Source organism: Adelges cooleyi, unplaced genomic scaffold, assembly GCF_023614345.1.
Source record: "Adelges cooleyi isolate 19-005CV unplaced genomic scaffold, UGA_ACOO_1.1 ACOO_flye_CR_arks_rails_tigmint_CR_PRNA_108, whole genome shotgun sequence".
Classification (NCBI taxonomy): domain Eukaryota; kingdom Metazoa; phylum Arthropoda; class Insecta; order Hemiptera; family Adelgidae; genus Adelges; species Adelges cooleyi.
In genome coordinates, this window is record NW_026095761.1 from 17,246,187 (window position 1) to 17,258,156 (window position 11,970).

The window sequence follows — 11,970 nt, forward strand, 5'->3', positions numbered from 1 at the left end:
TCACGACCTATTTTAAAAGATTCTTTTGCTTTTTCAAGGCATTCTTTAGCGAAGGCAACTACACCCTTTTGATCCTTATAACGAGCTTCGTAAACTAGATTTATGTAATGTCTAAATTGCCATACATCTACAGTCTCTAAAACAAAAAAAACTTATTTTTACAAATTGTTAAATAATATTATCCTTTTTATAATGCACCCTTCTGGTGCGTGACGTGGACTTTGCAAGACAATTGTTAAAAATCATTTGTAGGGTTATGACAGAGGGCGACGTTATACAGAGTGGACTAAAAATGAAAATTTAATTGTCATGATGTAATTTTTGACGATTCCAGTATGATACAGGAAGATCAATTTATTGCAAGTCACTCATATTATTCTCGAAAAGTAATAACGATTTTATAGTTTCTTTTTTTTTTTAAACATTAGTGGCTTTTTACAATATTAAAAAATTACTTAATATTATCTTTAATTAGTATTTTCAAAGGCTCCATTAACTTTAACTATAAGTACTTTCCAATAAAATGAGTGCCATACTTATTTTAAACACTAATATACTGGTTTACATATTATTTGGGTATGTGTTTTAGTTTCTATGCGAAGCTGAAAATATTATAATAGTTTTAAAATTAGGTTTTTTTAATTTTACTTGTGCTTTCATATGGTCCAGGGTTCTTTTCAATATATTTATCAATAGTACTTCTATTTGTCTCATCGTCCCCAACAAATAAGAAGAACTGTTCATTAAAGAAACGTTTGTAATTTGTAGCTTTACAAACACCAAGAAGTGTTACGTAGGCATAGAATATTTGGTCTAGTTCCTGAAATTTTTTTCAGTTATATCATACAAAAAATAGGAGTATTATTTGATTGAATATTTAATTGAATAAATCACGAATAAAGAATGAACTGTTATTATATTATTCATTCATTAATAGATTAAATTAACTATTTATCCGTAATACATTTTTCAATCAAGAATAAAGTATTTATTTCCCTAGCTAAAATTTTTGGATGAAAAAAAAATCATACATTTTTATTATCTGTGAAAATATAAAACATTACCTTTACTACCGTAAAAGGATCGTCTTGGACAGAGGTAGCAGCTTTGTCTTCGGTAGGACCATCCTGTACAGAGGTAGCAGCTTTGTCTTCGGTAGGACCATCCTGTACAGAGGTAGCAGCTTTGTCTTCGGTAGGACCATCCTGTACAGAGGTAGCAGCTTTGTCACGACCTATTTTAAAAGATTCTTTTGCTTTTTCAAGGCATTCTTTAGCGAAGGCAACTACACCCTTTTGATCCTTATAACGAGCTTCGTAAACTAGATTTATGTAATGTCTAAATTGCCATACATCTACAGTCTCTAAAACAAAAAAAACTTATTTTTACAAATTGTTAAATAATATTATCCTTTTTATAATGCACCCTTCTGGTGCGTGACGTGGACTTTGCAAGACAATTGTTAAAAATCATTTGTAGGGTTATGACAGAGGGCGACGTTATACAGAGTGGACTAAAAATGAAAATTTAATTGTCATGATGTAATTTTTGACGATTCCAGTATGATACAGGAAGATCAATTTATTGCAAGTCACTCATATTATTCTCGAAAAGTAATAACGATTTTATAGTTTCTTTTTTTTTTTAAACATTAGTGGCTTTTTACAATATTAAAAAATTACTTAATATTATCTTTAATTAGTATTTTCAAAGGCTCCATTAACTTTAACTATAAGTACTTTCCAATAAAATGAGTGCCATACTTATTTTAAACACTAATATACTGGTTTACATATTATTTGGGTATGTGTTTTAGTTTCTATGCGAAGCTGAAAATATTATAATAGTTTTAAAATTAGGTTTTTTTAATTTTACTTGTGCTTTCATATGGTCCAGGGTTCTTTTCAATATATTTATCAATAGTACTTCTATTTGTCTCATCGTCCCCAACAAATAAGAAGAACTGTTCATTAAAGAAACGTTTGTAATTTGTAGCTTTACAAACACCAAGAAGTGTTACGTAGGCATAGAATATTTGGTCTAGTTCCTGAAATTTTTTTCAGTTATATCATACAAAAAATAGGAGTATTATTTGATTGAATATTTAATTGAATAAATCACGAATAAAGAATGAACTGTTATTATATTATTCATTCATTAATAGATTAAATTAACTATTTATCCGTAATACATTTTTCAATCAAGAATAAAGTATTTATTTCCCTAGCTAAAGTTTTTGGATGAAAAAAAAATCATACATTTTTATTATCTGTGAAAATATAAAACATTACCTTTACTACCGTAAAAGGATCGTCTTGGACAGAGGTAGCAGCTTTGTCTTCGGTAGGACCATCCTGTACAGAGGTAGCAGCTTTGTCTTCGGTAGGACCATCCTGTACAGAGGTAGCAGCTTTGTCACGACCTATTTTAAAAGATTCTTTTGCTTTTTCAAGGCATTCTTTAGCGAAGGCAACTACACCCTTTTGATCCTTATAACGAGCTTCGTAAACTAGATTTATGTAATGTCTAAATTGCCATACATCTACAGTCTCTAAAACAAAAAAAACTTATTTTTACAAATTGTTAAATAATATTATCCTTTTTATAATGCACCCTTCTGGTGCGTGACGTGGACTTTGCAAGACAATTGTTAAAAATCATTTGTAGGGTTATGACAGAGGGCGACGTTATACAGAGTGGACTAAAAATGAAAATTTAATTGTCATGATGTAATTTTTGACGATTCCAGTATGATACAGGAAGATCAATTTATTGCAAGTCACTCATATTATTCTCGAAAAGTAATAACGATTTTATAGTTTCTTTTTTTTTTTAAACATTAGTGGCTTTTTACAATATTAAAAAATTACTTAATATTATCTTTAATTAGTATTTTCAAAGGCTCCATTAACTTTAACTATAAGTACTTTCCAATAAAATGAGTGCCATACTTATTTTAAACACTAATATACTGGTTTACATATTATTTGGGTATGTGTTTTAGTTTCTATGCGAAGCTGAAAATATTATAATAGTTTTAAAATTAGGTTTTTTTAATTTTACTTGTGCTTTCATATGGTCCAGGGTTCTTTTCAATATATTTATCAATAGTACTTCTATTTGTCTCATCGTCCCCAACAAATAAGAAGAACTGTTCATTAAAGAAACGTTTGTAATTTGTAGCTTTACAAACACCAAGAAGTGTTACGTAGGCATAGAATATTTGGTCTAGTTCCTGAAATTTTTTTCAGTTATATCATACAAAAAATAGGAGTATTATTTGATTGAATATTTAATTGAATAAATCACGAATAAAGAATGAACTGTTATTATATTATTCATTCATTAATAGATTAAATTAACTATTTATCCGTAATACATTTTTCAATCAAGAATAAAGTATTTATTTCCCTAGCTAAAGTTTTTGGATGAAAAAAAAATCATACATTTTTATTATCTGTGAAAATATAAAACATTACCTTTACTACCGTAAAAGGATCGTCTTGGACAGAGGTAGCAGCTTTGTCTTCGGTAGGACCATCCTGTACAGAGGTAGCAGCTTTGTCTTCGGTAGGACCATCCTGTACAGAGGTAGCAGCTTTGTCTTCGGTAGGACCATCCTGTACAGAGGTAGCAGCACAAAGTTCGGACGAAATTTGATAGCTCTGTACAGGGTTATTAGCAGCTAAATAACACCATATTATCAAAATAGCAAATTTGTACATTTTATTAATGTTTAATTCAGGAACAAAATGAATAAATGAATATCTCTTAACAAATGCCCGTTTTCAATTGAATGAAAATGAACAAATGTTCCTAATATATTACATGTTTTTACAAAATATTTTTGTTTAAACAGCAAGCATATTTTTTGTTTGCGATCACATACTATGATACCTAGGTGATTTACTACTCCTTCAGATACTCCAGTATCTTGTTCTACAGTTTTTGAAAATTCGCTAAATAATAAAATATTAAAATCGGACTTACTTACATTTGAGTTTATTTATTTTGTCATTAATTAACACACTCATAAGTAGTTCCTCTATAGTATTTTTTTTTTCGGACTAATAAATGCGTTATTATATAAAAGACCTTGAAGTATTGTATGTTTGGAACGACTCCACGCCGATATCGTGACTGACACTGCATGTCAGTGTCAATTCTGTTCGATTCTTTTTAGTGTTTTTTAAATGTTACTTTCGGTTTCATAAAAGGACAAAACAAAACCGTGTTTTTCAGCCCTTAATTCATAAAAATTGGAATTACAAAAAATAAAAATAAAACCAGTTCCCCTCGTTATATAATGCCATACTATACGCACTCATTTAATGTAGAAAATTAAAATATCATAATAAACAGCCCTGTGCGGGATCATTATTAAAACGGCTGGTGCAGGGGTTCAAAACACCCCCCCCCCCGGCTAAATTTTAGCCCTATTGCCTTTTTTTAAATTTAAATTTTGGAGGGTAACGAGTTTTTGGTCCCTACTAAGCCTCGGCCCTACTGTACTGGCTTTTTTAAATTTGCAATTAGTACATAACCTATGAACAGCAAAATAACAATATAAATAATAAATAATACTGTACGATAACTACTCTTAAATAAATGTAGTGTGTACCAAATATTTAAAAAAAATACTTATTTCTGTCAACATTTATATGAACTAAATAATTAACAAATAATAGTTATTACGAAAACGATAATTATAGTTTTACCAATGTATTTTATTTGCATCTATAAGGCTACAATTAATCTGGGCCGCCTACAAATTTTCGCATCCGGTCATGAATAATTTTACTATTTTATTTTTATATTCAATTTAAACTTTTTGAAAATATTATATGGGTTTATCGTTGTTTTACTTTTTTGAATACACGTTTATTTGCTTTTAACACGATAACGCATTGAAAACACATTTTAAATTGGGTTATTCGTTCAAATCAGAAGAAAACATATTATTTTGATGTTTTTTATTCTTGTTTAAACAGTTACCCATACACAGTTAGTCATACACATATGCATTAACCAACCAATATACAAAAACAACCTCCTCAAAATCGACTTATTTATTATACTCTAAGCAATTATAAATGGAGGGCAATTGTCAATATTCTGAATTTAGTTTTATAATTGCATAGAAAATAAATGATATTCTTAAGACTAAAAAAACTTCATCTCTTATGGAATATTTATAAATGTTTTGATAATAAGACAGACCATACAGATCGTGTGATTTAATGTACAAACAAAAAACTCATTTTTTTATATTGTAAAACGAATCCTAAATTTTTAATATTTTAGACCAATATAAAAAATTTACATTTGGAATTTTTCTGAATTTTAACATAGCAAAGTTAAATTTTACACTCAGACAGTGTTTTAAGGCATTTTTTTGTTGTTATTTAAGACATAGGTTATAACCTAAGTTATACAACATTATATTGTATTATGAAGTTCTGTTTTTAAACGTATGTATAAGAAATAAAGTCGAAACTAAAACTGAAAAGCTAGTACCTAGCTATTATACCTGTAAGGTACTATATCAGGCTAAACATTTTAATAACTTAATAACTACCCGTAGGGCCATTTTTCATGTTAACTTGTACAAACTTTGCAACTTTTCACGTGAGTCTACATCATTTATCTCAATCCAAAACAATCTTGCCGAGTGCGGTACAGTTGATTTAAGTACGTTCTATGTTACATTATGTCTGATGTCACAACTTCCAATCTCGTGTCTACCTCTGCTCCTTGCCACGACTTCACCTTCTACTCGTTGCTGTTTTGATTGCACCTTATAACTTTAAGGAGTAACCGCTATTAACATCACTGCTTCACCGTGTTTTCGGCTGCATCTGCATTTTGCAAGGAATTATGAGTTCAGTTGCACCAAACATTTTAAATCAGAAAGGACATACGCCTTTCAAGTCTTTTGTATTAGGCCGTATACTCAAATCCCCTCGGTGCCTTCTTTGGTGCGATTTCACGATGATGATATAATGCACAACAATTTAATCGCTGCTACTCTGATTAAGATTGTTTGATGATCTCAAGTCTAGTTTAGCTTCATTATAAAGTCAAATGGCCAAAATTATATAGCAAAGAATCTCTTTTCCATGAGGTGGTTGCTGTCCTTATATTTCCAGTTACTAAGTGAGCTTTAATAGTATACGACTAAATATAGCACCTAAAATGTATTAGAACAAAACAAAATATATGCATTTTAAATAACGTTAAACTCTTGTTAAAGTGTTTAAGGTCAACCCGTATTCAGTCAAACCTTTCATCACGGTTTATTTGAATTATTATTTTTCTACTTTGCTGTCTTATTACAATGGCTTTAACACGGTACTTACTAATCACTATGAAATCAACCGCTAACTATGAATGATTAAAAACGATAAGCTTAAACTCAAACTAGAAAATTCATCAACACGTGTAGTTTAATTGCACGCCTGGCATCATTGTGCAAATTGCGCTTATCTCGCACTAATTGTACTGACAAATTGTATATTATTTTATAATATACAGAGTGATCCCCACGTAAGACACTAAATTTATTTTTAAACAATTTTGCAGTTTTTTAGTTTTTCTTTTAATATAATAACAAAAAAAAAAAACAATAATATAAAACCGCGAATGATTTACATAATATCATCTTATGTGTAAATCGGTCTCCTTACCAATGTACCATGTTGTTAATAAAAGCTTGAAGAAAAAAGTTTATTGAAAACAAAGTAAACTTTTAATTGTTTCAAACGATAACGTTAAACAATAAGATAATTGCATCCGGTCGGTTTTTTGGTAATATTCCAATGTCACGTAGGAAACAGATTTTTGATGTTTTGCTTTTTTTCATGTGAAAAAATTGGCTTTTAATACAGGGTGATCAACTTATCCGCGAACCACTCAATATCAGTGTTTTTATTGCAATGTGATCTCAATTTCTCACATTTTTTTTTACCCCCCTCTCAACTTAGTTTTTTCGATAGAAACATTTGGAACCTAAATGGAAAAGCATGAATTATTTCGTTAAATTTTTAAATTGAGAACAATGTGCTAAACATTTTGACCGGGTCCGATAACCAGTTTTGGTTAGCTATTTTTGAATTTATTGAAGTTACAAGTTTAGGGCAGGAGGAAAGGTGGGGAGTGTAGTATCATTTTTATCTGCACGCATTTCCCAACCACTTTTCCTAACTCTTAAAACATTAAAAATAGTCATTCAAAACCGGTTATCGCCCAATCAAAATGTTCAGTACATTATTCTCAATTTACAAAGTTAATGAAATGTATGCGTTAGCATTTAATTGAAATTTTGTCAGGCTTTTTGGTCAAAAATAAACTGAAACGGCTTTTAATCATAGAACAAATTATTTAAATTTAAAATAACACTTTGAAGCTAGTATAAATTATTCGGTAAATAAATAATTAACATGGTCGAAATTGATTAAAACTTCTTTTACATCACAAAACTCCAGTTAGACGGATACAATCTATTTAATAACTGATCATTGTCAGTAACTAAGTGAGCTTCAATAATATATGTAGACTAAATATAGCATATCTACATTTTTTTTTTTCAAATAGAACAATGATACGCGATTTTCAACTATAATTATTATATCATTTAATGGGTTAAAAATGTAAGTCGTTGCAAATGGAACAACTAGCTGAGCCCCGAAACTGATTTAATGTTGTATAAATAAATGCTAAAATTTGTTTTCACACCAACTAATTGATTTAAAATAACGTCCTTTAAGATTCAGTCTGCCAGTATTATTACCGGAAAATGTATTAGAACAAAAACGAATAAAAATGCATTTTAAATAATTTCAAACTCTTTTTGAAATGTTTAAGGTCGACCTAAAGTATTAAGTACCTTTTATCGCGGTTTATTTGAAATATTATTTTTATACTTTGCTGTCTTTACAACGACTCTAACACGGTACTTACTAATCACTATGAAATCAACCGCTAACTATGAATTAAAAAAAACGATTATCTTAAACTCAAACCAGAAAGTCCTACACGTGTAGTTTAATTTTAATCGCACGTCTGGTATATCATTGTGCTAATTGTGCTTGTCTCGCACTAAACCGGCACACAATATGTGTATTTTACAAAAAATTAAAAACTCAATACTCAGAGTTTGCCGTATAATCGCTTGTTTGGTTATCGAGGGGCATTGCGTTTTGATATATAAACTGCACACACACTTGCATTTGTATTGTATTCATTCATTCGTGGTCCGTTGAACAAATTATTCCATCAAGATGAAGCTGTTGTCTGTTGTCGTTGCTTTTGGCTTAGTGTCCGTCGCCATTGCCGGTAGTAAGTTACAAATTATCATTAAAATAATTAATCAACAGAATAGATTTTTGAAACAATTTTGGGTAAAAACAATGTTATTTATAATTATTATTTCTGTGTTTACAGAAAATACATTGTGTTTTGTACATTAAAAGGTATTATTTTATTCTCATTTGTTTTTACGGGTTTTTATTAGTTTGTTTCAATAGATACCATTTAAAAACACACGAAATTCGAATTTAATGTTGTTTGTAGTTTAAAAAAAAAATAAATACAAAAGCCCGTATAAATAGAGTATTCGGTAGTTATTCACAAGTATTTATAAATATACATTACTATTTAAAATATTTATATTTTTTTTAAAAAAACCCTAAAATCATTAACAAGAATTAACTCTAATTTATCAATACGGTTTTTAAATTAATTGTTAACATGATCAAACAGAATAAAATTAGAGTGATATACATTAAATACAGGGTGATTTTTTATCATGGGCCACTCAATATCTCATAGGGTTAATTAAGAAATTTAAATGTTTTTTTTTCCCATATAGTTTTTGTACAATTTGATCTCAGTTTTTCACAACTCTTTTTATTTATTTTTACCTCCCTCCTAACTTAGTTATCTTGATAGCAGCTTTTGAAACTTAAATGGTAACGCATATATTTCATTAACTTTTTAAATTTAGAATAATGTACTAGACATTTTGACTGGTCGATAACTAGTTTTGGTTAACTATTTTTGAAGTCATTAAAGTTTCAAGTTTAGGGCAGGAGGAAAGGTGGAGCGTAGTATTAAACCATTGTTACCATTTAAGTTTCAAAAACTACTGTCAAGAAAACTAAGTTGGGAGGAGTTTAAAAACAGACAAAAATTGTAAAAAATTAAGATCACACTGTATAAAAACAACAATTAAATTAAAAACGGTATTCATAAATTATCATATAGCCGACTACAAAATGGATTTTTTTTTTTAATAAAAATAAAATATGAAAACTTATAATTAGAATATACAAAATATCGTCTAATATTGTAAGTGTATTAACTATTAGTTAAATTAATAATAACGTTTAGATTTCCTACTAGTCGCGTAAGGGTCGACTGGACTGTTTTTAATAAATAAATTACACCTCTCGAATAATTGCAACTATTTGAAATAAACAGCAGTATAATGGTAAAAAAAGTATGGTGTAGTAATTCAATACAGCTCGTGGGAAAATCCAATACTAAAAATAGTACTTTTAAGTTTTATAGCGATGATTTACTTACTCTTTACTTTTTGGTAACTTTAATAGCGACCATTAGCCGCAAAGTGTACTCACAAAATACAGGACAATACAAACGCTCGTTATCCATTGAATCAAACTCTCAGGAAAACTATGTCCAGGTCAACAGCAATGCCGAAAACGATGCTGCCAACATAATCGGACACAATATTGCCAAGAAAGTCGCGAAGATCAACGCTATTGTCGCAAAGTACACCAACCGAAACGGTTTGCTCGAATGCCAACAGAGCCAACAGTCTGCGGCCTTAAAACAAATGATCATGCCCATGCCAAACCATCAGTACTTGAACATGAACGAAAATAAAATCAACGGTCTCGATGCAGGAATCATCAAGAACATCGAAATGGACACAGTAGCAAACAACGTGAGTAAAAAAATTCAAAAAAAGCCAGTACAGCGGGTTCGGGGCATAGTGGGGACGGGTCTACAGATTTTATTGTAACTGAATGTGATAAAATCACTTTTAAATAAACGCTTCGATGCGAATCTGCGGATAGCGTGTTCAAACTAGTTATAGTGGTTTAGAAGATATCGTGGGACCAGCAATGATGCACTTAAAATTTAATATTCAGTCTTGTGCAGGGTGGACACGATAAGGGTCGATCGTCTGTCTATAAAAATGTACTGTCATAGTTATCCACATATCGTAATTGACAATAAAATGAAAATATTTTCACTACCTGTTGATTCACACACACACACATAGCAACCTAGAAACTCAGACTACGGCCAAGTGTAAATTTACCCTATTTTTGGGGTTTTTCCTTAATAAAAAAAAATTTACTACAGATTTTTGAGAAAATTGTATATGTTATAGTTCCATTTTAGATCTACCTTTGGTTTAATTTTCACATCTAAATCTCTACAACTTTGCTTGAAAAAGTGATATAAAGAAAAAAATTCTATCCCTTCTAAGGGAAAGGGTTTATGATATTTTTTTGGTTTGTTAATGTTTATCGATAGTACTATGTTTGAAAAACAATTCGTATAAATTTGGAACGTTTTCGACTATTTTTAAAAAAGTTATAGAGCATCGTAATTTTGAGTTGAAAAATTTGTAAATTTTTTAGGTGTTTTTCTCGATTTTGATGGGGAAGGGGTGAAGTTTTTTAATTTTTAGCCCGACAAAGTACCTTCCAGGTATGATTTCTGATCTATAGAGTTGCTACACGAAGAAATCGGTAGAGGGGTTTACGAGGTACCGTGGGTCCAGACACAAAAATAAAAACACATCATTGTAAAACCAATACCTTCTCAGCTCCGCATCGAAGCTGAAACTAATATTTTTTAACACCTTCAACGACGTTGTTTTAAAATAAATGTTTGTTAAAATGTGTTTTGTAATGTGTTTTTAGTTGGCAGTCGACTACATGTTCAACAAGTTGATAGCCGAAGGCAACATGAAGATGCCCGGTGGTAACAACGAACCGTTCAACGTGAAATTCACCAACGGTAGCGGCCTCGTTTCAATTGAACTGAACAACAGCAACCAAAACATTGCTGTATTCCAAACGGAACACGCGGAAATGAACTTTTCTCGAGATCAAAAAATGCAATTGTCGATCGCAAACGCTGGATCCAGGTACATGCAGTTCTTGGAGAGATCTATCGAAAACGAAATGATCAAAATCACCAACGAAGGCGTCGTCGGATGTCTAAAGAATGAAGCCCAATCAGCATTCAACATGCCTTTGGGTCCCAACAACGGCATGCAAATCGTCGACAAGGACACCGGCCTCGAGGTTTCGATGGTCAACGCCCAAAACTGGAACGAAGCGGAATCCAAAGAGTCCAGAGTGGTCAAGTCCGTGTCCGTGCGCCAAATCGAATCCGGAAACGGTATGAGAGTGATGGTCAACATTGTCTTGTCCAGGCAGCCCACTTGGACTTCCGACATCTTGGTCAACAAACAACAACGATCCGCCAACTTCAAGAACGTCAACTTCCAAGCCAACGACATCGTGGCCACCGCCGTTTTGGAGAACATCGTCCAAATCAACGGAGACAAACAATTCAACGTTGCTTACGTTAAAGTCAATTTCAACGGTCTTAAATTCAACATCGCCGACAATCAGGATTTGGCAATGGACGTTCAACAGAACCTCAACAAAATGATGGAAAACAACATGGCCGTTGTCATCAAACAGCAATTGATTCAACAAAATCAGGTCTGCCAAAGTTCTCAAGACGAGTGTGCCAAGTGTGCCAACCAAATGCCGTCATTGGCGATGAGATCGACTGTCGTGGTGTAATTTGTTTACAATACAAATAAACTGAATCCGTGATAAAATATACAAATTCGTTTTAATCATTACTGTCTATACTCTATTTATATTTATTATTCACTGTACTCTCATTTACTTCCAA

At 31.1% G+C, this 11,970-nt stretch overlaps 1 protein-coding gene across 1 annotated transcript; it reads left to right on the top strand.

Annotated features, from left to right (window-relative positions):
* Positions 1-8,207: 8,207 nt before the first annotated feature.
* LOC126847521 (uncharacterized) lies at positions 8,208-11,914 on the top strand. The gene is made up of 3 exons (XM_050587826.1): positions 8,208-8,337; positions 9,612-9,967; positions 10,959-11,914. Exons 1-3 carry the CDS (start codon positions 8,280-8,282, stop codon positions 11,853-11,855), a joined length of 1,311 nt encoding a protein of 436 aa, XP_050443783.1. The 5' UTR covers positions 8,208-8,279; the 3' UTR covers positions 11,856-11,914.
* The last annotated feature ends 56 nt before the right edge of the window (positions 11,915-11,970 follow it).